Source organism: Crotalus tigris, unplaced genomic scaffold (assembly GCF_016545835.1).
Source record: "Crotalus tigris isolate CLP2741 ecotype Arizona unplaced genomic scaffold, ASM1654583v1 scf7180000024465.619267, whole genome shotgun sequence".
NCBI lineage: Eukaryota > Metazoa > Chordata > Lepidosauria > Squamata > Viperidae > Crotalus > Crotalus tigris.
The window spans coordinates 332,502-359,280 of record NW_024100636.1 but is presented as its reverse complement, the minus strand read 5'-3'; the positions used below and the strand labels follow the sequence as shown (position 1 = coordinate 359,280).

The following is a 26,779-nucleotide window of genomic DNA, read 5'->3' as shown; positions in this document are numbered from 1 at the left end:
CAGGTGGAAACTATTACCCAACTTTGGCTGGTGGATGACGGCAGCCAGACTCTGAGAAGGATTTTGCAACAACAATATTGTGCCCTTATCACTATGTAATTGGACTACAGGTGGTCCTCACTTACCAACTGTTTCAGTCAGCGACTGTTCGAAAGTATGACAGTGCTGAAAAAAATAACTATATAACCAATGAGGAAGAAAAAATGGAGGCAGAAAGATTGGCTATTGGCCCTTTATTTTTCTATTTCAGTACAAGTGCTAGTATTAGTCCACAAAATGTGCAAATCAAATTTTTACTCTCTTCATGCAGCAGTTACCTGTGATAGGTTCCCTCCCCCTTACAAACACAGTAAGAGACACGTGAATAAAAAGCACCTGTAATAAAATCTGGCAAGGCTATTTCGCAGGAACGTGAACTTGGAACAAATTCCGTGCTTTCTTCTCATACTGGGGGGGGGGGGAAACCAGGGCAACTCTTTTACGGTTAGTTTATTTTTAAAAAACTGTTTATATACCATTTACATTAAAAAAAAACCCTGTTTGTATAGTATTAGTGTATCCTTGACAGAATGGCTTTTGCAGCTGTTACTCCTCCCTTTTCACAACTGCCAAGCGCTTCTGTCTCCATCCACCAACCCCAAAACAGTGGCATGGCTCCTTTTTTTCAGGAGAGTGGAGTCCTTTCTTCCTCAAGGTGGGGAAAGAGGTGCAGTTGCAGAGATGGGTGTAAAATGCTGATTAAAAAGAGAGAGAGAGCAAAAGTATTAACAAAGATATATATTTGTTTTCTGAGGTTTTCGTGGGTGTTTGTATGTAGGTCTTTGTTTATTCGGGTTTTCTCCCACGTCAAATTGGAAGTGTCTTGGCGATGTTTCGACGAAGTCTCATTCGTCATATTCAGGCTGGCGTTTTCGGCTTCGTGCTTCTAGAAGCACGAAGCCGAAAACACCAGCCTGAAGATGACGAATAAGACTTCGTCGAAACATCGCCAAGACACTTCCAATTTGACGCGGGAGAAAACCCGAATAAACAAAGATACATACATACATACATACATACATACATACATAGCTATTCCACTTCTCCCTTAATTCTTTGCTAGCAATCCAAATTTTAGAAATGTATATGATGTCACAGTTGTGACTGCTGCCTGTGGATGGCTCTAGTTTGAGCTGATACAAGGCAAAAGATTTCTCTCTCCCATATTTGGGCAACAGGGTGTAACATACAGCATTCTAGATAACTCCTCCCCTGTTTCTTCCCTCCCTAACACAGCTGGCAAAAGTGAGACAGAGCCTGTGGCCTAGAGGTTAATACATGCAGACAGCCCAGGTTCGAATCTCAGAAGGGTATGTCTGGTTGAAAAGAGCTAAAGAGTTCGAAATAGCTATTCCAGTTCTCCCTTAATTCTTTGCTAGCAATCCAAATTTTAGAAATACATGCATATATATCTTCACTGGCCATTATGAAGCTTCTAACAACACCTGATCAAGAACATCTCCTGCAGTGGGATAACAGTTGCTGCATCTCTAAGAACTAAGTATATTCCTTAGCCCAGAGGTGTAAAACTCACAACATCATGTGATGTATCGCAACTGTTTTTCCATTGCCAGCAATAGGGTGGGCGCAGTTTCGCCATGACGCATCCAGCCTGCGGGCTGGCAGTTTGACACCCCTGCTTTAGCCTCAGGGGAAAAGTAGATAACTTCTTGAAAGCGCTATATTACCAAAAATTACATACAAGTGGTAATTACTATGGCATACAAAAGTATTTCTAAAAATTATAAAAGGAAAAATCCACAAGTGTGTCTCATGGGGAAAAAAAACTGCTAGAAAATTCAACCCGCCTTTATTATTTTTACTCAAAGCGGCGAACGTATCCAACATATCTCATTCTCATATTTTTCCCACAACAACCACCTTGGACTGAGAAAGAGTGACAGGCCCAAGATCCCCCAGCCAGCCTTCATGCCTAAAGCAAGACTTGAACTCATGGTCCCTTGCTTTCTAGCCTGGTGCTCTAACCACTAGGCAAAACTGGCTCTCTTGCTTGCCCTCTGTCCAAAAACATCCCAAACTAATTCTGAATAAATAAGACACAGCACCAAATTAGCTACAGATTTCAGACACTTAACACAACCTATATGAACAGCCCACTCAATGCCTTGATAAGCTTCAAATAAAGGGGATACAGACAAGAAAAAGATGGACAATCTTGACCAACAGCAAGCTGAAGAACAATGCCAGTGGCCACCATTTCAGTCAGGCAAACACAGCAATTAAAATGTCAACAGTTAAATAGCAATCTGGCCTAAGTAGAAAAGAGCAAGCATATACCCTTTTGTTTGAAGAATGAGCCTGTCTTCAAATAAAGGTTAATATGAAATTGGTGGCCACAGAAAACATCTCAGAACATGCTTTCCCCATCCATGCCAAGGATGTTCTGGTATGCACTTGCTCTGCCTTCTGCACACACCTGTACGTTTTGGAGCCCCTAATTCTGCAAAACAGACATACTTTTGGCATCTCACTTTTTCTCAGAAATAGATGCTTTTCACGCTAAAAAACTATTATTATATCTTATTAAATTTATGTGGCACAGTTAAGTGACTCTGGACGGCTTACAATCCTTATAAAAAAGCAAAGGTGCAAAACAATAAAATAAATATTAAATAAGCAGAGATTAAACAAGTTTTTTAAAAATACTACAGGGTGCAGTAGGGTTCTTCTTCCTAATCCAATGATTCGCCTCCAACATGGAGAATTCCCATTAGGCAGAGCCAGGCTTTGAGGCCCAAACAATAGGCCAAGAAAGGGGGGGGGGGAATCTTATCTCATAGGTAAAATACCTCAGGTTAAACAGCACATTCAATCCAAAATTGTGGGAACATGCATAAAAAATTCAGCCCTTTTTGTATATGCATCCCATATGCAAATCCTCTGAATTTGAGCACTGGAGGGCCAACAAACGGACTCACACATTGCAAACCATACAGAGAGAGAGAACATTTTTTCATAATGGAAAAATGGCAGCGTAGCCCATACACAAATGCACAAAGGGGAGAGATCGGCATCCCTTGAGCTACAGCATACTTTTAAAGAAGGGTCCAACATGGAGCCTTCTCTAACTGAATATTTCGTGTGAACATCAGTAGCTGCTTTTGGCTTACGTAATCTTGGCTTGCCACCCGCCCAGCGCACATCAACAAAGCTAATTCCATCTTACCATGGTATCGTGAGCGTTCAGCATTTTTGCCACCGGCTCTTGGCACCGATGCGCCGAGGGCCGAGTCAGGGAAGCAAGGCGAGAAGTATAGAAGGCACATTCGTCATTTAGGCAGGCTTCGTGGAAACGAAGGGGGGCAGTCCGGAGGTGATCCAACCGTTGTTTTGCAAGATCTACAGGGGCAAAACAAAAGGAGGCATGGACCCAGGCTGATTATAGACAGTTTTTTGGTCCTTCCTCTTTTATGCTCCTGGTAAATTGCAGTTCCTGGATTACTGTTCTTCAGGTTACTTTCTGATCTGTCATTTCTCTCTCTTGGGGATCCATTTAAAAGCTCCCCCCCCCCAGATTAGATTTGTAAGACACTTTCCCAATACATCCTTCCCGGTTCTCATAAGGAACAAAATATCCCTTGCCAGGAATCCATTTCAGGAAAAACATCCCATTTTCAAGCATTCCCGTTGTCACTGCATGCATAACTACAGTTGCTCACTTCCAGAATTTTCTCCTCTTTTCCTGGGCCAGGTCTTTTGAGAAAATCACCTTCTGTGCCCTCAATTCCTTCATAACGCTTCAGACTCCCTTGCAGTGACTTCGAGGATCTTTCTGACCCTGTCATTTGTTCCCACAGAGAGCCGTGGAGAAAGGATCCCTTGTCAGAAGGCTTAAAGACTATAAGGGAACCCTTCTGTCGTACTGCCAAATGTATGCCTCAGAAGGCAGCCTGCTCTTCCTGACAGACTGCCCAGCCGGCCCTGCTTCAGTACTCTCAGCTGGCTTCTCCAGTCACCAGTGGAAGTGGGGTGCTTGGTTGGCAATCTGTAATCTTTAGTTTAAACTTTGTTTTTAGCCTATGGACCTGGCTCTAATAATCTCTGGCCAACCCCACTTGTTCTGAAAGTAGACCTTAAGATGTAAACTGAAGGCCTAGGGCAGGGGTAGGCAACCTTGGCTCTTTTATGACTCATGGACTTCAACTCCCAGAATTCCTGAGCCAACATGGCTCAGGCTTGGAAACCTCTCCCTTTCCCCTCAGCATGGCTGGCTCAGGAATTCTGGGGGTTGAAGTCCACGAGTCATAAAAGAACCAAGGTTGCCTACCCCTGGCCTAGGTCACAGACAGGCAACTATGGCTGAGGGGAAAGAGAGGTTTCCAAGCTGAGATATGCTGGCTCAGGAATTCTGGGAGTGGAAGTCCACACGTCATAAAAGAGCCAAGGTTGCCTACCCCTGACCTATGGCCTATCTGCAGAGGTTTTGCTGTCCATGGACCGTGATCAAGTCAGGACATTTCTTAAATAGCAAGTCTCAGACACTGAAAAGTGCTATGAGCTGAATTTCAACAAGAAGCTCTAGAGCAGAGGTCTCCAAACTTGGCAACATGAAGACTTGTGGACTTCAACTCTCAGAAATCCTCAACTGGCCATTTTGGAGACCCCTGCTCTAGAGCTTCTTGTTGTGGCAGATGAAAGTCTGCCTTCCTGAAAAGTGCCTAACCACCACTGCCACAGAGCCTTTTTTCAAGCTGTCTTTCCTGCCTCACCGGTACTTGTTGCACTGAATGAGGGGCAGCTGGCTTCTTGCAGGGAGGGGCTGGGGCAGACGTGCAGCTGGCTTGAAGTGGTGTGGGTGGAGGTAGGTGCAGAGGTAACAGTCACAGTTAAGTCTGGAGCCTCTTCAGACAAGCTTGGCTTAGGATCCTGGGGAGGCGTAGGAGATAGTTCGGGCTTGAAAGCCGCCAGGGTTGGTGAGCCGTGAACTGTCAAGCACTTGTGCAATTTCTTTAGTGAAGGGGCCTCCTCATAATCAATGTCACCATCCATCTCCTGCTGCAAGAGCTGGGCAAGGTACTCAACACGCTGGAGAGAGAAGAGCACAAACAATTGTGAGGAAAACGTTGAATTACATGGAAAAAATAATAAAAAAAATTACAAAAAAAAAAAAAAAAGAATTATGAGGAAAAAGGTAGCCCCAGCCAGAATCCACAGGAGACATCGGCTTACCTAGCAAGCAACATGGCTCCACCTCATCCGCACTGGACTCTCTTCTCTGTCTCAGAGACAGACGAGCTGCAGTTCTCTACAGAGGACCTCCAGAGCATGATACTATACCAGGGGTAGGCAACCTTGGCTCTTTTAAAACTCGTGGACTTCAACCCCCAGAATTCCTGAGCCAGCTATGCTAGCTTAGGAATTCTGGGAGTTGAAGTCCACGAGTCATAAAAGAGCCAAGGTTGCCTACCCCTTTACTACACAATATAGCAGCCCCAACCACCCTCTACCATTCCTGCCATCACAACCACCTATTGCTTTCAGAGAGTTGACTCCTAGTGACTCAGCAAGGGAGCCCATGGAGTCTTCATGGAAACAACACAGAAGTGTTCGCTGATGCCTTCTCCTGGGAAATTTGTTCAACTTCCATATCTGCCCTGCAGCCCTGTAGATATTAGGCAGGTGCTGACAAGGCCCATCCCTGCCTAGATTTTTAAGATCAGCCACGGCTTTGAGGCTGCCATTGCTTGCTTCCCATCTCTTTAATAACCTTCTTCTACTAATCTACAAGCTACAACAGGGGTCTTCAAACTTGGCCCTTTTATGACTTGTGGACTTCAACGCCCAGAATTCCTCAGCCAGCGTGCCTGGCTGAGGAATTCGGGGAGTTGAAGTCCACAAGTCATAAAAGGGCCAAGTTTGAAGAATCCTGAGCTACAACATAACCACTGAGCAATACTTTGGGGAGCCGTTCTGTGGGCCTGGGGTCCAAGCCTTTGGAGAAAGGCCACAGGTTTACAGCCTCCAGGAGCCACTCCTGTAACCTCAGACTTTACTTGCAATCGCCACACAGCACACTCCCCATTTAAAACTCCTTCCTACAAAAACAAAACAAAACCAACAACCAATTTGACTCCCACTCTTAAAGACTCCTTTGCCTACCTGAAGCTTTTCCATTTCTTTGGTAATCGCAGGAACAGTTGGCACTTTCTTCACCGATGCTGCCATTTCCTCATCAAAAAGACGCACAGCTATTTTCTCCTGTATGTGTGTGTGGATAGGGAAATGTCACATCACTTCCTCTGAAACACATCCCCACCAAAAGGCTGTCAAGAACAGGCAGAAACATGAGGAAGATTTTCTGTCTGGTCCATTTTCCACCTGGGCCAATGATTTCCCAGCCCCAGCAAGCATCCTTGCACGGCTGCTACACTTTTCCCAGGCCTGCCAAAAGAACCGGTTCTGTTTATATTATTTCTGGTTTTACAAAAATGCAGTTTTTAGGAACACAATCTTTTTTTTTAAGCCAGGAAGGTCTTCAAAAATACATTATTGTAGAGCACATTTAGTTTATAAAAATGGGCATACTGAGCAAATTTACAGGCTAAAACTCTACATTTAACAAGTTTAGTTTTCTAAGAGAAGTTCAGAAATCATGTTTACCAAGAATTTTCATAACTTGCAACACCAGTAAAGTGGAAAGAGTAAACAACAGATGATGTACCACAAAACACAAGCAGTGCTGTACTGGCCTCCTAGCTTATCTGACAGCTCTACAGTAATCACATGATTATTTCTAAGCAAAATGAACTAACTAACCCTAATCAAGAATTATCTGGTTGGGCTTTCAGCAAAACATAAATGAACATCTATGTATCTCGTATCTGTGACATATTTTATAATAATAAAGCTGTGCAGGTAGTCCTCGATGTATGACCACAATTAACCCCACCATTTCTGTTATTAAGTGAGCTTTGCCCCATTTTATGACTTTTCCTGCCACAGTTGTTAAATGAATCACTGCAGTTGACAAGCTAATAACACGGCTGTTCAGAGAATCGGGCTTCCCCATTGACTTTGCTTGTCAGAAGGTTGCAAAAGGTGATCACATGACCTTGGGACACAGCAACGGTCATAAATATGAACCAGTTGCCAAGCCTCTGAATTTTGATCACATGACCGTGGGGATGTGCCGCAAACGTCGTAACTGTGAAAAATGGTCACAAGTAACGTTTTTAATGCCGCTGTAACTTTGAACCGTCACTAAACGAACTGTTGTAAGTCGAGAACTACCTGTACTTGTGGCAGATACAAGTAAGAAAAAAAATTGCTGAACTGTTCAAGGAACTTTGGGCCGTGTGGTAGAAGGATTGGATGCCCTGGGACCTGAGAAACCCAAGCCCTCATTATAGGCATGTTTTCTACTTGTACAGCACCATTATTTGCCATAGGTATATTTACCCAGGGCACAGAGGCATCTTCCTCTTTGGAACCAACAGCTCCCATCGGTCCAGTGACTCTGTCTAACAATTTGACCTGAAAAGAACAAATTCAAGGGCAGAAATGAATGGCTCATTACAACCAGTTCTTAGTGACAACTTACTAAAATTTCTTTAAAACTAAAATTTTGAAAGCACATTCATAGTCGGAATGCTTACATTTGCCAAAAGGTGAAGCGCCCAAATAGAAAATAGATGCAGAGTGGTTTTATTAACTCTGAACCAAGCAACAGTAATGAGAATCAAATTTGGGAAGCAATTCTTTGAAGTGGAAAATATATAGAGGCAGATAATTATTGATTTGATAAAGCTTGTGGTTTTTTTAAAAAAACCTGTGAGGCAACCAGAGTCACTGGAAATAGGCTGGCATACAAATTTAAATTACAAATAAAGTAATAAAAATGCTACTTCGCCAAAGAACAAAAAACTAATTCTTCTTACATTTAGCAGCTAATACAATATACTGCCACAAGATCATGCATACCAACACATGAGCATCCATCCATAGGTATCTGCCAGGGTACAAATGACATATGCATCTGACACACACATCAGAAAAGTGATGTAGCTTATATACTTGTATCAAATATTATGGTGCAAGTTGGTAATTGCAAAATTTATATGATGATGTCATCACTGTGGCATGTGATGGACACCCCATTCAGAAAAAATGCTAAATTGTGTTTTGTGAGGTCAAGATTAATCTAAGGTTTGCCTCCTAATATATGGTAGAGCAAGGGTATTAAACTGGCGGCCCGCGGGCCGGATGCGTCACATGCTGGCCACACTCACCCCGGCTCCACAAAGGCAAAAAATGCCACAATACATCATGTGACATGATCAAGTTTGGCACCCGTGGAATAGAGGAAGCTGGACCAGCTTGTGAGACAGTCTGTCTGGCTATAAGAAGCAGAATTAGACAGTTGCCTAGTTTTCCACTGCTATGCCTTTTTTAAGTGACGGGTACCCACCCTTTTGTCTGTCGTACGGGAAGAAAGAGGTGTACGTTGGCGTATCCAGGATGAGCAACGCTGATCCAATACAAGAGAAAAATATTCAGAGACTGATTGAATGGAATCATAGAGAACTGCAAGACAATACTTCAAAAGGGGCAGGTCTAACAAGGGTGGCGGGTCATTATTCAATGATAACAGCACATTGAGCATGCATTCAATTATGGCACTGCAGAAATGCAGTTCTGAGCCAGACAGACCATCTTACTGTAGGATAGCTTGATATGTTTTAGTCTCTTCTGCCTTTCCCTTTAGAGACGACAGCTTCAACAGTAAAAGATATGGCATATCACTTTCCAGTAATTTACAGGTAATCTTTGTCCTAAAATCACAATCTGGACTGGAATTTCTGTTGCAAGTCGAGTCAGATCTAATTTTATGACATTGCCATGACAACTGTGAAGCTAATTGTGTGGTCGTAAACCAAATCCAGCAATCATTAAGCAAACCCAGCTTCTCCAGTTGGCAGTTTTTGCCGGAAATTGGCAAAAAAAAAAGTTGCAAATCATGACCTAACAACCCCAGGACACTGCAACCAATCGTAAATGCAAGTCTGTTGCCAGCCGATCACATGATCGTGGGAGTGGTGCAACAGTCGTAAGGGCGAGTACAGGTGGTAAGTCACTTTTTCCAAGTTCATTGTAACTTTGAACCATCATTAATTTGGATGGTCATAAATGGAGTATGAGCTGTACACAGCTAATGGAAAATATTATAGACTTTCCCATGAAGAAATTGAAATACTTGGGCCTGTCACTAAAAGCAGCGATGCTAGCTTAGTATCACTGAGCAAGTCACATAACTAGAACGTCACCATCTGCCACCTGCTGACACCTGCACACCTTTTAAAGGCAAGTGTAAATAAAGGAGAACCCAAAGATAATTCTGCAGATAAGCCTATACAGCAGTGATTCTCAACCTTTCTAATGCCGTGACCCCATAATACAGTTCCCCATGTTGTGGTGACCCCCAAGTGGGTGTGGCCACCAATAAAAGGGAGTAGGACAGCTAGGGAAAAGGGAAAAAAATGGCGGACAGCATGGTTTGGCGACCCCCGTGAAATGGTCATTTGACCCCAAATGGGATCCCGACCCACAGGTTGAGAACCACTGCTATACAGAATGGGGCAATGCATACATGGGATATGAACTACAAATCCCAGCAGTCTCACTCAGCATAGTAAGTAATAAGGGATGGTGGGACTTACAATTCAGCAAACTCTAATGGGCCACAAGTTCACACCCACAATAGAGAAAAAGGCAAACATATTTAATTTCAAGAGAAAAAAGCTTTATGGAATAAAAGCCATTAATGTTGAATTGTACCTGAACTAACAAAAAGCCAGCAAACATTGTTTTAGCCTTCACAAAATATGGGCCGGGAGTGGAGATGAACATCTTACATATGAACCAAAGTAATAAAGGATATCTTGGTCTCCAAGATCCCAACAGTGCTAAATATATCTGGCTTTATCAAGCATCAAGATATTATCAAGAACTGGCTAGATCTTAGGGATACAGTTCAGATATTCTCAAGTGCATTGCCTCAAGTACAAACCAAGGATTGAGAGCTAGTAATAGGAACTCTTCTGGCTAGTCCATAAGGTGTACATTCAGCATTGGAACACCTCTTAAGCGGTGTGTTAGTTTGCTGAGCTCCAGAAGCCAGACCTACAAAACAGGCAAAGAGAGAAGTGAGAAATCAGAGAGACGCAGTCACGAAAAGCTCCAAAATTGAAATGAAGTTCCCACTCCTCTGTAAATGATACCTTTAGGGCCTGGAGTAGTACGGCAGAGCACACGGCCATACTTCCCTGCAGACATCACACTCGTGCGGGGCTGGGACAGAGAGGGACCTTCCCCCTAGGGACAGGAAACAAAGTCAGTGCCCAACAGCCACCACAGATTAAAGCCCCTCCTCGTAGGTGGAAACCTACTTAACAACCTATCAGCAATTACAGGTATTCCTTGATTTACGACCATAACTGAGCCCCAAATTTCCATTGTTAAGGGAGACATTTGCTAAGTGAGCTTTGCTCCATTTTACAACCTTTCTTGCCACGGCTGTTAAGCGGATCGCTGCAGTTGTTAAGTTAGTAATACAGTTGTAAAATGAATCTGGCTTCCCCCATTGGCTTTGCTTGTCAGAGGGTCAAAAAAGGTGATCACACATGACCCTCAAGGACTCTGCAATCGTCATAACTATCAGTTGTCAAGCGTCTGAATTTTGATCACGTGACCATGGGGAGACAGTAATGGCCGTAAGTGGGGAAAAATGGTCGTTAGTCATTAGTCACTTTTTTCCGTGCCATTGTTAACTTTGAATAGTCACTAAATGAACTGTTGCAAAGAGAGGATTACCTGTAGACAACAGGATTAGGAGAAGGTGAAGGTGTACGTATGCAAGACAGGTGATCTGCTGCATCTGTGGGCACACGTGCCATCGCCCCAGCCCCCTCCCCCCGCGGCCCTCTCCTCACCAGCAGCCCCCCCCCCGGAAGAGAGTCACTCCCAGGCACGGCCTGCGCGGAGCAGCGCAGCCAAGGACATGGCAACTAGGCAGCAGGGATAAGGCTCTGTCCTTGCGCCCCGTCGCGCGCGTGGCATGGGCAGAGGGCGTGGCCATGGAGCTGCAGGGCCACCTGCAGGCCATGGAGATGGTAGGTGGCCCTGCGGGAGGGCGGGGCGGGGGGGGCACGGCGGTTTTGGGGCACTTGGTGTCTAAAAGGTTCACCATCACTGATCTAGGATTACCAAGGGAAGCCAAGAAATCTGATGTCGTTCACCTGCATATTGTCACACAATACTGACAGTTTCCGAGCATCCTTCAACGGTACCCGCTGGGCCAGGCTCATTTTTCCCATGGCTCCAAGGCCAGAGTGGCTCAAGCCTATGTTCAAAAGGATGCTTGCTTTCGCTGCTGGGTCTGGCATGAACTCTTCCTCTGCAAGGATAGAAGATAAGGGGTGCCCTCAAATCAGCTTGAGCTGAACCACAGATCTTCCTTGGACCATGACCTAATTTGTACCCCTTGCTAAGCAAAGTGGTCATTAAGTAAAACATTATGCGGCTCCACTTTTTTTAGTGACGGCATTCCTGGCAGCCCCAGCTGTGATTGTTAGACAAGGACAGGGGTAGGCAACCTTGGCTCTTTTATGACTCATGGACTTCAATTCCCAGAATTCCTGAACCAGCATGGCTCAGCTTGGAAACCTCTCCCTTTCCGCTCAGCATGGCTGGCTCAGGAATTCTGGGAGTTGAAGTCCACCAGTCACAAAAGAGCCAAGGTTGCCTATCCCTGGGCAAGGACCTCAGGCTTCTCTTATCCCCTGCAAAGATGGGCAGGGAAATAGGCAGATGGGGGAGTTGAAATGAAAGCAGCTGGTGCAGTGCAGGAGAATGTGACCAAAGGACGCTGCAATGGTTGGGTGCAGGCCAAGCACCCAAATTTTGATCACATGACCATAGAGACACGGCAATGGCCATAAATTTAAGGACCCAGCATAAGTCCTTTTTTCTCAGCACCACTGTAACTTTGAATGGTTGCTGAATGACTGGACATAACCTGAGGACCACCTGTAGTCCTATTTTATACCAGTTTTCCCTAAACAGGTACCATGGGAATAAAGGCCCCGCTGGAGGGAAATTAAAGGAGCTAAACTTCAATGCATCTGAGTGGTACCAGGTTGGGAAAAGCTGGTCTCCATCAAGAAGCAGCAAATATTGTCTGAAACATCAATAAAGGTAGTCCTCGACTTATGAAATGTTGTTAAGCGAGTTTTGCCCCATTTTACAACCTTTATGGCCACGGGTGCTAAGTGAAACACTGAAAGTTTTTAATTTCGTAACACGGTTGTTAACTGAATCTGACTTCCTCACTGACTTTGTCAGAAAGTCGCAAAAGGGGATCGCATGACCTTGGAATACTGCAACTGTCATAATTATGAGTCAATCGCCAGGTGTCTGAATTTCGATCACACAACCATGGGATGCTGCAAGGTCGTAAGTGTGAAAAATTGCTGTGTCACTTTTCTCACTGCCATTGTACAGTAACTCTGAACGGTCACTAAATGAATTATTGTAAGTCAAGGACTACCTATACCAGGGGTAGGCAACCTGGCTCTTTTATGACTCATGGACTTCAACTCCCAGAATTCCTGAGCCAGCCATGCTGAGGGGAAAGGGAGAGGTTTCCATGCTGAGGGGAGAGGTTTCCATGCTGGCTCAGGAATTCTGGGAGTTGAAGTCCACGAGTCATAAAAGAGTCAAGGTTGTCTACCCCTGACCTATACCATCTTTATCTAATTTTGAAGAATGTTATTCCGTAGGAATGCTTTGTGCACTGAGCAGGACGGATTTTTTTTTAATATGGAGACCAAATGGGCCATAAAAAAAGTGTCGGACGAAGGCAAGAAGTGGGTCAAACCCACTGTTGCTGAAAGATAAACCAATCATACTGTTTGATCTACACTGATTCATTTGCGCTATCTCACTGGTATTGGCAGACATAGAGGGCACATCTAGCTATACTCCAAAAGAAAAAACAGAGAAGAGACTCTTCCCCATGGCTCTAGATCAGAGGTCCCCAACCTTTTGGGCACCAGGGACATGGTGAGAGGTTTTTCCGTGGACCGGAGGATGCGTGGTTTTATGTGCTGCCTGCATCCCGTGGATGGGGCTTTGGTTGTGCGGACCGGTTGCTGGCATGCCACGGACCAGTACCGATCCACGGACCAGGGTTGAGGACCCCTGCACTAGATCGTAGAGAAGAAAGCAGTCACTCACCTTCCCCAGATGTTCCTGTGTTTTTTTTCCTCCCAGCTGAGCTGCTGTTTAAGAGCAAAGGCAACAGAGAGTTACAAGCATTGGAGCTACTGTGGATTTACCTGGCAATTCATAATGCGAGGGAGGAGGAGGCAGAGGTAGGAATTTAAAAACCCTTTTTTCCTCTTTACTGAAAAGGTGAAAATACCTTCCTCCTCTCTGGGGAGCAAAAAATCCTCATTTAAAAACCCGGAGTGAAAAATCATGTAATTCAGAATAAATTATTCAATACTCAAGGTTAAATTAAGCCAAGGGTGTCAAACTCAATTTCATTGAGGGCCGCATCAGCATTGCGGTTGCCCTCAGGGGGCTGGGTGGGTGTGGCCAGGATGGATGCGGCCTACTGGGTGGGCATGGGTGTGGCCTACTGGGTGGGTATGGCCAGCTCTACATTGTTCACGTCAAGGGTGCCTATGGGGGCCTGGGCAGGAGTGGGATAGATCTGAGGGTCTCTGGCAGAAGGGGGTGGGACCAGGGCAATTGCCAAGGCATGGTCCACTGGAGGAGCCTCACTGTTCTTCTGTGGGGGGAGCTTATGGAGCTAAGACTGAATACGCTTCAGCATAGATGGCCACCACAAAATTGTACACTGGCTCCCGGCTGGCCTGGGCCAGGGCCAAGGCAGCGGGGGCCGTTCCCTCATTATTTCCAGGATGGCTTCGCCGTCCACATGAAACCACTTCGCGGGCCACATCCGGCCCCCGGGCCTTATGTTTGACATGTCTGAATTAAGCCATGCTGAACCCAGTGTGGTAATTCAGTCACCAAGAAACCATCTAGGTATTCCTTGACTTGCAATCACAACTGGGACCAAAATTTCAGATGTAAGTTGTGAGTCGTTACGTCAAGGCACTCACAGGACCAGACCTGATTTTACAATACTTTTTATAGCAGTTGTTAAGCGGATGACACCAGTTGCTCAGTCTGAATCCATTCTCCTGACATCACAACCACTCAAAAATGTGAGCCGGTTGCCAAGTGCCCAAGGTGTGGTCCTGTGACTGGATGAGGAGTACACAGCATGTCATTTTTAAGATAGCCAGAAGTACTTTACGAGCTGTAAAGTACAATGGCTGAGGCCACGGTAACTGCGAATGGATAACGAACGGACAAAACTCGAGGACTATCTGTAGCAAGCAGAACTACCAAGATTTTATTTATTATAAATCATAATACATCTACCCAAACCCCAACAAATTGCAAGGGAACAGTTTCCAGTGCAATTGGCTCTTTTCTCACCTTTGCGTTGACAGACTGCCCCCAGCAACATTGCTCGGATGTTTTGCCTCCAGACTGGATGTTGAATTGTCCCCCTTCGCGGTCTTTGTGGGTTGGTTGGCCTTTGCCATCTGCACCTGACACAAATAACAAAGGCTAGAGCCACATGGCAACAACTCCTCAGCGCTACTCCGTTAGGTGGTAGGAAGCCCAACGCAGACAAGAAAATGAGCAAGTAGATCAAGACCACACACTGCAGATAGACAGAATCTAGATATAAACATGGCAGTTCCCATAATAATGTCCAGAACAAACACATGGTATATTTGTGTGTGCCCACACAGGGTTTGTTTACACAAACACATACAAAGTATGTATAGGAATGTGTGCAGGTGCATACACATATAGGTAGTCCTTGCTTAATGACGATTTGTTTCGTGATCTTTTGAAGTTATGACAGCTCTGTGAAAAAGTGACTTACAAGTAGTCCTCACATTTATGACCAATGCAGCTTCCCCATTGTTATACGATTGCGATCTGGGCATATGGCAGTTGGCTTGCACAAAGAAGAGCGACTAAGATGATTAAAGGCCTGGAGTCTAAAACATATGAAGAACGGTTGTGGGATTGGGGTTTGGCTAGTCTAGAGAAAAGGACTAGGAGAGACATGATAGCCGTATTTCAGTATTGGAGGGGCTGCCACAAAGAAGAGGGGGGGGGTCGACTTATTTTCCAAAGCACCAGAGGGCAATACAAGAAGCAATGGATGGAAACTAATCAAGGACAGAAGTGACCTGAAATTAAGGAGAAACTTCCTAACAGGGAGGACAATTAACCAGTGGAACAGCTTGCTTCATACAGTGCAGGTAATTCATCACTGGAGGTTTTTAAGAAAAGACTGGACAGTCACTTGTCTGAAATGGTATAGAATCTCCTGCTTGAGCAGGGGGCTGGACTAGAAGACCTCCAAAGTCCCTTCCAGTTGTGTTCTGATTCAGATTCAGATCTCTCTGTTTGATGTTATCGTTTGTGATCTTTCAGCCAGTTCCGGTAGCAAAGCCAATGGGGAAGCTGGCAGGAGGTCGCATTTCAGTCATATGATGTCTGGCTTAGCAACTGTGGGTGCTTTGCTCAACTGTGGCAGAAAAAGATTGTAATATCAGGTGCAGTCAAGCGGCACCTCACTTAGCAAAGCCAAATATAATCAGATCAACCACAAATACCTTCTGAACAGCTGGCTTTATCAGAGGATGCCATAAATGCACCAGATGAATAGAAAGGAGAGCCCAACAGAGGAAATCTATGAGGTCTCTTGCCAGGCAACAGGATAAACATTCTGACTAGCAATAGTTCGCTGCAGACACTTGGGTCACCTCTGTTCTCTTTGCTGGAAACAACGTCTGGCTTGTGTGTGATTCCTTGTGTATGAATTTAATTCTTGAACTTTAGACCCTTGAAATGGCTGACAATCTTGACCCAACTCTTCAATCTTGGACCAGCTTTGACCAGCTCTTCTGTATGCTCCTCTTTGAAAACACACTTTGCAGGCAAATCTTTGCCTCTTTTGACATTCTTGGCTACACTGCTCACTCTGTTGCCTGAAAACAAAACTGATAATTTCAGCCTGAGGCTGAACCCTAAAGGACAGTGGGTATATATGGTATATTCTGTATGTATAGGTCAGTGGTGGCGAACCTATGGCACGCGTGCCAGAGGCGGCACTTGGAGCCCTCTCTGCGGGCACGCGTGCTGTCACCCCAGCCCCGCCTCCCCCTGCGGCCCCCTCACCAGCAGCCCCCCCCAGAGGAGAGTCACCCCCAGGCATGGCCTGCACGGAGTAGCGCAGCCAAGGATATGGCAGCCAGGCAGCAGGGACAAGACTAACCCTAACCCTAACCCTCACACCCCGTTGCGCGCAGATGATATTGCGGAGTGCGGGCACAGGGCGTGGCTGCCATGGCGCTGCAGGGCCGCCTGGGCGATCTGCAGCGGGCCATGAAGACAGTGGGTGGCCCTGCAGGCGGGCAGGGCAGGGGTGGAGCAGGCAGGGCGGGAAGTGGGGTGGGGGGGCAGGTTTTGGGCACTCGGTCTCTAAAAGGTTCGCCATCACTGGTATAGGTTATGTGTGTATGTGTGTACATAGAGATGGACAAATATACACACATATAGTTCCCAAGCATCCCCTATTAATGGACCCTGTGGCATCACTGAGGTTTGAAGAGCTGGGAGGAGGCTATATAGAAAGGTTTCTGTTTGTAAGCTGGCCTGAGTTGCTGAGAGTGGACAGTCATAAAATAATAAAATAATAAAATAAAATAAAATAATAAAATAAAATAATAAAATAAAAAATAAAATAAAATAAAATAAAATTTAAAAATTGTTAAGACTTTAAAGCCAAAAGACGACTTATATAAGTAGTCCTTGACTTACGACCAGTCACTTAATGACTCTTCAAAGTTATGAAGTTATTTATGGCCCAAACATGAAGTTACGACTGCCATATCACCTCTGCAGTCATGTGACTATATTTTGAGCACTTAGCAACTGGCTTGCATTTACGACCCTTTGCAACATCCCACAATCACATGATCCAGTTTTGTGAATTTTTTTTGTTTTGTTTTTCAAAACAAAACAAAACAAAAAAAGGCCCATTAGATAAGCTGGATTCAGAATTACTTGATTTGCTGAACCATCAAATTATTCACTTAACTACAGCCACTTGCTTAGTGACCCTCATAAAAGCAGTCATAAAAGAGAAATCTGTCACCAGTCACAAGTCTGGTCACAACGCCTTATAACAAACCTCCGAGTTCAACAGTGATAATAAGTCAAGGACTCCCTGTAACACCGTTTTTCATTCTTCTGGGGCCAAACAATGACGGAAAGCCTTGCCTCCAATTATCCCTTTGTTTCTTCACAGTGTGCAATTAAATTATAGTAATACTCTTCTTGAAAACTGATATCTCTGATACCGTGGGCCAGAGATTTGGATGCAGAGAAAATAAAGAACTTTATAATACTATATCCAACACTGACAAGAAAACTGCTTTAGTAAGCCTTATTAAATGAAAGCTCTGTTAGTTGTACTAGAGCAGGGGTGTCAAACTGCCGGCCCGCGGACCGGACACGTCATCCAGAAGCCACGCCCACCCCATTGTCAGCAATGGCAAAACCGTCCCGATACGTTACATGTCACATGACGTCGCGAGTTTGACATGTCTGTACTAGAGAGACTTATGCTGACCATTCAACTTCCTTACTTTAAAGGGTTTTGATTTTTTTTTGCTGATGTTTCTACAAGGAAAAGAAAATCAACTACCCACCCCAGGCTTCCAGTTCTTGAGTGTAGTTGACAACGTTTTAAGTTGTTGGGTATCCAAGGCAAGGCTCAAAGACTGTGGGCGATCTATATCTGTGGGGGGACAAGAAAAAAAAATGGATAATGCAGCATCAGTGGTCTCAGATCAATTTTCCAATACCTGTAAGCATGGTCTTCAAATATTTCGAAGTCCCAGTTAATTGTATCCTGAGAACTCCATGAATAAATCTTAAGACCTTGTTCGACGAAAGACCGTTTTTCCCAAAAAGGGAAATGCAAATTAAGTCATACCTGTTGAAGCGGAGGTAGAGATATGGGACATGCGAAAAGGGTTCACCGTAGGAGCCTCTGTATCCAGGGAAGGGTAGGCCTTCTACAGAGAGAGAACACACACCCAAATTCAATTTTTAAAAGACAGTGCTTGGATGCCAGGTGCCTCTAATGTTTATTTATTAAACAAATGTATACATGCAGTCCTCAACATACAACCATTTATTGAGCAACTGTTCAAAGTTGCAACACTGAAAACAGGGACTTACCACCGGTCCTCACACTCACAACCATTGCAGCATTCCCCAGGTCACATGATCAGAATTTGGTTGCTTGGGCAATTGGTGTGCGTTGGAGGACAGAGGCAGCATCCTGGGATTATGTGATCGGCCTTTGCAACTTTCCCAGCTGGCTTCTGACAAGCAAAGTCAACGGGGAAAGCCAGACTCATTTAATGACCTCATGATTCACTTAAAAACTGCAACGGCCCATTTAACAACCCTGGGCCAAAGAAGGTTGCAAAACTGGACGCGACTCATTTAACAACCACCTTGCTTAACCACAGAAATTCTGGTCTCAATTGTGGCCATAAGGTGAGGACAGGCTGTAGAAACACGGCAACTCTGAACAGCTTACAAAATTAAGAGCCCACAGTACAGGAACCCATAATGCACTCCCCCACAGTGGCAACAAACACAATCGAATCAGCCACTCGACTGGCTCCTGTATCAACATGGGGTCCTGAAGAATCACTTGTTCAAGCCCTTCCAGAGAAGTAAAAGTTGGGAGCCAATCTTATCTCCAGGGGAATAGTCCATAGGAAGGGAGAGCCACCACTGAAAACGCTGAGGACTGAGGACTTTATTTATGTAGTTAAATCTACTTTTCCTCTGTTCCAGCCGCAAATATTTTTTTTCTAAGTTTAGGAAAACGGCAAGCAGAATCCACAAAGAAAACAAAGTATGTGTGCAGTTTGGATGGGCCAAATCCTTTCCCAGTAAATCTAATACTTATCTATTAATCTCATTTGGGTGTCCATTCACTCTAGTAGACTCTGGGAGGCTTACTAAATCCAATTACACAGCTGAAATATTTAAAAGCATCAAAAACATAAAAAAGGCAACCCAGACTAAAAGCAATACAATAAAAACCTGACAAGGCCCCTCACAAACATAACAACCTTTTGCAAGATGGGCAGCTACAGAAATCAATTTAATAAATCAAATGAATAAAACTCCAGCCTGAGAACAAAGCCAGGTTTTAAAGGCCTTCTTCCTGAAGCCTGGTAGAGTGGCTCCATTCATATCTCTGCAGAATGCTGTTCTAGAAGGCAGGGGCTGTGACACAGAAGGCACATTCCCATAAAGAGACAACGTTGAATAAAGGGGACCTGATGTGTACCCAGTCCTTGTGAAAATTCTAGGCAGGCAAAATGCCAGACAAACAAATGGAGACAGACATAAGCCTAAGATTGAAAATCTGGCTTGTCAGATGTTATATTTTTTCTATCCTGCTCTATGGAGTAGAGAGTTGGTCTCTGACAGAAGGCCACTTGAAGACACTAGAAGCATTTGAAATGTGGGTTTACAGGCGGCTGTCACATATAAGCTGGGTTGACAAGATCAGAAATGAGGAGGTGATAAGCCGCCTGGGAAAGCCAAGGGAAATCATCAAAACAATTAAAAAACGAAAGTTAGAATATTTTGGACATGTGATGCGACACCCAGAAAAATACAGCATACTCCATTTAATCCTCCAGGGAAAGATTGAAGGCAAACGAGGTCCAGGCAGAAGAAGAACATCGTGGCTTCAAAATCCAAGGGACTGGTTTGGACAAAACTCAGCAGCGCTTTTTCGTGTGGCTGCTGATAAAAACAGGATCGTCGACATGATCGCCAACGTCCAATAATGAATATGGCACAAGAAGAAGAAGAAGTCCCTCAGATAGCCAGGCCGGATGTCATGAAGGGCTGTATAGGTAATAAACAATGCCTTGAATTGCACCTAAAAGCCAACGAGGAAGAATAGTGAGAAGTGCTTCTTACTGCTCATATCGCTCCATTTTGAACCAGCAAATTCTTCAAGGATAGCCCTGAGTACAATGCATTAGAACTGCTCAATCATAAGGTGAACAAGGCTGGTGCACAAGCGAATGTGCTGGACTAGAAACCCGATGACGAAGAATTCTAGTCCCTCTTTAGGCGTGAAAGCCCGCTGGGTGACCAGCCCAACTCACTTCACAGGGTTGTTGTGGGGAAAATAGGAGGAAAAAGAATATGAGTTACTGATAAAGTAATAAAGCCAGGATTAAAAAATATTTTTTTAAAAGAAATCAATGGCTGTTCTAAGGGGCCTCCAACTTGAAGAAAGGATCCAACCAGTGCACACGATAAACCTGTGAAAAGGTCCTCCTGATTACAGATCCTGCTCTTTGAGTTGTAGCTACAAGACCAGGAATACTTCCAAACTGTGCACCAGTCTTGAATGGGGAAGTGCTGTCCTATCTAAAACCACTGAGGAAAACACCCCCAATTGGGGGGGGAGGGCAAACAGTCACAGCCATTCCATCTTTTCAGGACTGAGGCTAAAGTCAGTCCTTCTCCATCCAGATCTAAACAACCTCCGGACAGAACATTGACAGCTTCAGTTGGGCAATCCAGGGTTGAAATATAACCCCGGAGGTGGGGAAGGGGGGTGTTGATGTGTTAATTCTAGAGTTGTGCATGCATAACTGGGTTCACACACCATGCTTTATTAAAATAAAATTTGTCTGGCTTTAGCATTACGTGTTATGAAAACCAAGCTGATGGTTTATCAATAATCATGACAATGTTATGAACCTAGTTAGGAATTCTTGCATATGTATACCATTCCCAACTGATATTATGCTGGAGCTAGAACTTTTATAAACATCCCACACAATAAACCCAAGGGGGGGGGAGAAAAAAAGGATAGTTAAGGTAATATATCTTCAGACGCTCGTCCCAAAAGTGCTTTTTCAAAAGGCAACTGGACGTTTGTTTTTCCTTGAAGTTCTTTTGCTTCTCATCCAAGAAGCTTCTTCAGTTCTGAAGTCTTCTGAAGTCAGAACTGAAGAAGCTTCTTGGATGAGAAGTGAAAGGTCTTCAACGAAAAACAAAGCCTAGTTGCCTTTTGAAAAAGTTCCTTGGGAACAACCATGACCTGGATGATGAGAATCTTCATGGATATCTCCAGATGATGATTATCATAATTTCTGTTGAACCATAACGGCAATTAAGGGCCACCATTAGTTTTGAAATACTACAAGAGGTGCCTGGCTGGATATCTGCACTGCTCCATTTTAACTCAGTAGACCAGAACACAGAAGACAAAGGAGACCAGCAGAATTCTTGCCCGTGATGGAGACTTACCCCAATGCTAGTAAACCGTGCTCTCTCCCCTTTCAGAGGAACTCGCTGGGCAAGGCTGGGCTTGTGGGCTGCACTCACCATCTGGTGACTCAGCCCTGTGTTGGATAGTATGCTGGCAAGAGCTTCTGGGTCAGACACAAACTCGGCTGTGTTCACTTCTGCAAGGAAAATTGGAATTTGCATTAGCCACACAGTTAAGGTATTGTGTTTCGGGGGGGGGGGGGGGAGAGGCCTCTAGTAATTAATTATACTAGATACCAAGAAAAGAGTCCCTAGAAGTCTGCACCATTTTTCCCAAGCTGGACTTAAATGCAGAGTTAGAAAGAACTAATTTTTTAAAAAAATATTTCATCTCCAATTGAAAACAGGCTCCACATGAACCACATAGCCTACCATAAGAGCTACATAATCCAAGTATGTTCTGTCACAACAGAAGGGCATCAAATCAAATTAAATCAAATCAAACCAAACCAAACCTTTATTATGGTTAAAGAGCAGAAAAGGAGATAATTTATCCATGCAAAAAAACAACAACCCTAATTTCAAGACTGATCTGGATAATTTAAAGCAGTTGACACACAGCAGCAGTGGATTCATCCATAACAACAAGCCATATGTGAAGTTACCATTATCACTTAGTGTTAATTACAAACCAGTCCTCATTAAAAAAAAAAAAAAAATCCTAGTACTGCATTATATGCTGTTGATTCAAATTATTACCACCTGTCATTGTTATGATTAACCACAATTCCAGACAACCCAACAAGCCATGGATTACCAAGCACAGGAACCAAGATCCTGAGACCAGGCTCTTCTTGAAATATTCAGGTATGGTTTGGCATCTGTGACTCACAAAACTTTGCTGAGGACATAACTTCCATAATTCCCAGCCATTAGCAACACCGCCTGTATCAGTGGGAGCTGGAATGTAACAATACCATCCCCTAAATTAAAGTTACTAATCCATCACATCCAAAGTTAGCTGCCTACAATGCCTAACCAGACAGCCAGAATTCTATCAAGTGATGGCTCATTCAATCAAGTTAAAATGGTGTACAAAAACTGATCCATTTCAATAAATAAATAAACAGACTTGTTTGCCACTCATCTCACCTAGAGCCAGCTCCAGGTGGCTTACAAACATTAAAAGCCAATAAAACATTGCAGCAATAAACAATGAGAGTAATAATTTACAATTAAACGATGGGGAGGAAGGGAGCAGGGTGCACATGAGGGTGAGGTGGAATCTTGTCTTAACCCATTAGCCACCTCCAGCATGATGCACTTCCATTGCGGCTCATGACAACTGGCAGAGCCAGATCTTCATGCCATTACAGGAGGTCAGGAGGATGGGTGCGGAACAATAATCTTTATACCTTTGCCATAAGACACATCACCTTCATTCCTACAACCGGGGGTGGTTAACTGCATCTCTGAGAAGGGTTCTCTGGTAGGGGTCTTGGGGGCTAACCCAACTGCCAATTCCAGAACTGGATTGGAATGAGACATCTCGTAAGTCCTCGCTTTGAAAGAACATGTCTGCAAAGAAAACAAGAGGATTAAACTCAGGTGACTGCTGTCTTCCTATAAAAACGTACCCTAGTGGTAACCCTAGTTGGAGAACAGCAGAATCAGCCTAAAGCCAGGTTCCCCACTCCTATATTGATGGCTCTTCTACTCTGACCACATTATTCTTCAGTGAACAACTGGGGCCTGAAACAGAACCCCAAAGGACAGTGTCCCAAACACCATTTATTTGTTTTACTATCTTTATATCCCACCCCATTCACAGCAGATTCTCATTCCTCTATGAGACACAAGGCCTGCGGGCCACATGCGGCCCGCAAAGTGGTTTCATGTGGCCTGTGAAGCCATCCTGGAAACAGTGAGGGAACGGCCCCCTCTGCCTTGGCCCTGGCCCAGGCCAGCTGGGAGCCAATATACAATTTTGTGGTGGCCATCTATGCTGAAACGCATTCAGTCTTACCTCCATAAGCCCCCTCCCCCCCCCCACATGGCCTGAGAGGAACAGTGAGGCTCCTCCAGTGGACCATGCCTTGGCACTTGCCCTGGTCCCACTCCCTTCTGCCAGAGACCCTCAGATTTATCCCACTCCTGCCCAGGCCCCCACAGGCACCCTTGACGTGAACGATGTAGAGCTGGCTACACTCATCCAGTAGGCCACACCCACTCCAGTCATACCCATCCAGGCCGCACTCACTCTGGCCACACCCACCCGGCCCCCTGAGGGCAACCACAATGCTGATGCGGCCCTCAATGAAATTGAGTTTGACACCCCTGCTCTATAACTATGGAGTAAATGTGTGTATGTGTACACGCAAATTAAATTATTTTGTATAAATTACTCAGCTGGAAAAAAATATATCCAAAACCATTAACAATGTACAGTAACACTGAAGATGTACAAAGCAGCATTATTTTGCTTAACACAGTCACCCCACTCTAAATGTTGTACAGAAACAGCACCACAATATTGAAAGAAAAGCACTCTGCATGAAGGCCATTGAGCAAGCCATCAAAGCCGGCCATTTGCTTCATAGAAATATCACTGGTACATGCTTCCCTTTGGGGAGCTACAAGCTCAGTTGAAGAAAGGCACCCCTTCATAGCTTCACATCAGTTCTGACAGACAGGGAGAGATATGGTGGAAAACTGGGCCAGACTATTCATAAGGAAAGTTGAGCTGTTGTTTGCAACCAATCAAGCCTGGACCCAGCATTCAAACTGGTAGATAACCATGGTATTGGATTGATTGCTTTATGTGATCTCTCTTGGGGTTCCCTGAATTTCTAAGAAGCTCCAGGGAATGAAATGACAAGACACACCTAGAGAACCACTGAAGAAAAATGAAGTAAAACAAGGGTAAGAGCCCATATTAGGGCTCCATGCAAACTGACTGAGGCACCAGTCTGTCCTGTTTACTCGGATGTTTCATCCAGTAACTCCTGAAGAAAGTAACAGGATTCTTCAGACTGTTAACTCATCTACCTGGCATTTAGATCAATGCCTCTCCTGATAGATAAGGGTGTCTAGAAGGTGGTGTGCAATCAGGTCCATGAGATAATGAATGAACCTTTGAGTGAGATGATAATTACACTACCTCCTCAAGAAGCCATCTCTGACCCAGTGATGATAGACGTGTGTCCAAACCTGTTTCTAGAGAAGGCTATTGAGAAGGCAGATTGCAACTTCCAAGTGCAATTCAAGGTATTCATTTTGATCTATAAATACCTTCAAGGCACACAGCTTAGCTGAGGAATTGTCTTACTCTTTCTGCCCCATTTTAAAATCAGTTCCATCATGATATGCCCTATCGTTGAACCTGCTCAGTAGAATAGCATGCCCCTGAAAGTTTGAGCCTCAACCCTGCTGTCTTGAAGACCTGGCTTTTTATCCAGACCTGGGTTAAAACAATATGTGTTTTCTGGAAGAACTGTGTATGAGCTGAGTGGTCCTTAGTTCTCTCTGAGCTTGCTAGTTTTCTTGCAGACATTTATAGATAAACTATGCAAAAGAGACTAAAGCACCTCCCTGTCAGCAATCAGCACCCAGATGAGTATAGATTAACTCCAAAATTTATCAGACCAACAATCAAGTAAACAATACCCCAATCAAGGAACTGCCAAACAAGCCAACATTATAAACAGCACAAACCCCCACTAAGACCACCACCTCATCAACACTGACAAGGCAAGCCACTAGATTATAAAGTGAGAACAAAGCCCACTCCTTACTACGGTAGCACTGATCATGTTACCTAATTTGGGGTTCAAAATGTCTGCAAGAAAACTACTAACGATCCTTCATTTCAGCCCTGAGCTACAAATATTCTCCTTTATTGTGTATTAGTTTCTGGGTTATCACTTTTTTAAACTATGTCAATTTATAATATGTACAATTCCCAGAATTGTTTTGAACAGGGCAGCCTCGTAGAATTAATTCATAAAGAAACATACAGCCAAGTATCAAAACAAACATAAGCAGAAACTCAAAACCACACAGGCCTAAGTCAAAAGTGACTCCATCATGTTCACCTGTGGCTGGGATTGTCTCCACTCTGGAGGGTGTCTGCTTTTGGAAAGGACCGGGATCTTACTGCTACTGGAAGTGCCTGCAGCCAGCAAAGTGTTTTCCTTCCAACTTGGTTTGTCAAGGGTCTTCGGAAAGGGCAAAGGTACTTGCTGGTTTTCCTTTCCTACTGGAGCCATTTAGGATCCCGTCTGCCTGGGTTTGCACCTACATCAAAAGCAAGCAAGCACTGTAGCAATTACCAGGGTGGAATACAATTCGACTTGTCCAATATGCTTTTTCCCACAATCGTGGTTTCTCATTTATTCGTTGTGCATTTCTGTTTACATCCACTGTCATTAGCACTTGATGGTCAATTACACTTCCCCCCTCCCAATTCCAGCACTTTTACGCTGAGTCCGCATAACAGACTAAACTAAAAAAAACCGATTTGCTTATTGCTCGATGATGTTACAGTAACCGATACTTCAGAGGGAATACGGGGAAATGGGTTAACTCAGTTAATGCCTTGTGGGAATAACCCACAAACCCGACGTGGCGTTTATATGAAAAGGCCTAATCCTCGTTACCCGGACAGATAAATCCACCTCCTCGCCCCACTGTCGCCAACACCGAGTGACCGAAGTTCAGCTGACCCGTGTGCAGCTAAAAGGTGTCAGCGTAACGTTTGAAAACGGCGCAACGGTCTCCCTAGCGACCGTCGTTGGTAGCTCCCGTTCATAAGACGGCCCGCCTTCGGCTCAACACCGTTTCCCGAGAGAGGGAGGCCTTCTCAGGTAAGCTCTGCTTATGCTTCGTCATCACCCCGGTCAGTTTCGGCCGGACTGGCCAGCCCTCGCCCCCTGTTGCTCACCTGCTCCGGACCATCCCCTCCTCTAGCAAGGCAAGCGAGGCGCAGTTCATAAAGTAGCAGAAGGCGCCGATTGGCCCGTCCCAGCGATCACGTGGTCTGCCAGGAGGCGAGGCTAGAATGCTGAGGGGGAGTTCTGGAGCGGAAGAGGACAAAGGGAGGCGTTCGGCGTGCTTTGATTGGCTAGAATTGCGTCCCGAGGAAAGGGGTGGGGCGATCCTCAGTACTGGAGTTAAGATAGGATTAGCCGGGCTTGGTGAGCGTGTGACTTGTTCGTTGGTGACATTTTGCTTGCTTTCCTTCAAGGAAGTCTTGACTGCTGGCTGCTATTTGGACAAGTCCCTGCAG

The 26,779-nt window shown here is 44.7% G+C and overlaps 1 protein-coding gene across 6 annotated transcripts; it reads right to left on the bottom strand.

Annotated features, from left to right (window-relative positions):
* Positions 1–218: 218 nt before the first annotated feature.
* LOC120303372 (trophinin associated protein) lies at positions 219–26,545 on the bottom strand. Of its 6 annotated transcripts, none has more exons than XM_039332844.1 (17): positions 26,435–26,545; positions 25,587–25,788; positions 22,908–23,070; positions 21,532–21,689; positions 18,161–18,242; positions 17,874–17,962; positions 14,572–14,687; positions 13,294–13,337; positions 11,295–11,452; positions 10,278–10,371; positions 10,067–10,179; positions 8,468–8,527; positions 7,459–7,533; positions 6,160–6,258; positions 4,770–5,085; positions 3,227–3,399; positions 219–734 (listed from the first exon to the last, which is right to left on the bottom strand). In XM_039332844.1, exons 2-17 carry the CDS (start codon positions 25,758–25,760, stop codon positions 690–692), a joined length of 1,959 nt encoding a protein of 652 aa, XP_039188778.1. In that variant the 5' UTR covers positions 25,761–25,788; positions 26,435–26,545; the 3' UTR covers positions 219–689. The 6 variants fall into 6 exon arrangements, with proteins under 6 accessions (XP_039188778.1, XP_039188781.1, XP_039188782.1 ...); XM_039332847.1 differs by having other exon boundaries at positions 14,572–14,681; XM_039332848.1 differs by having other exon boundaries at positions 22,929–23,070.
* Positions 26,546–26,779: the final 234 nt, after the last annotated feature.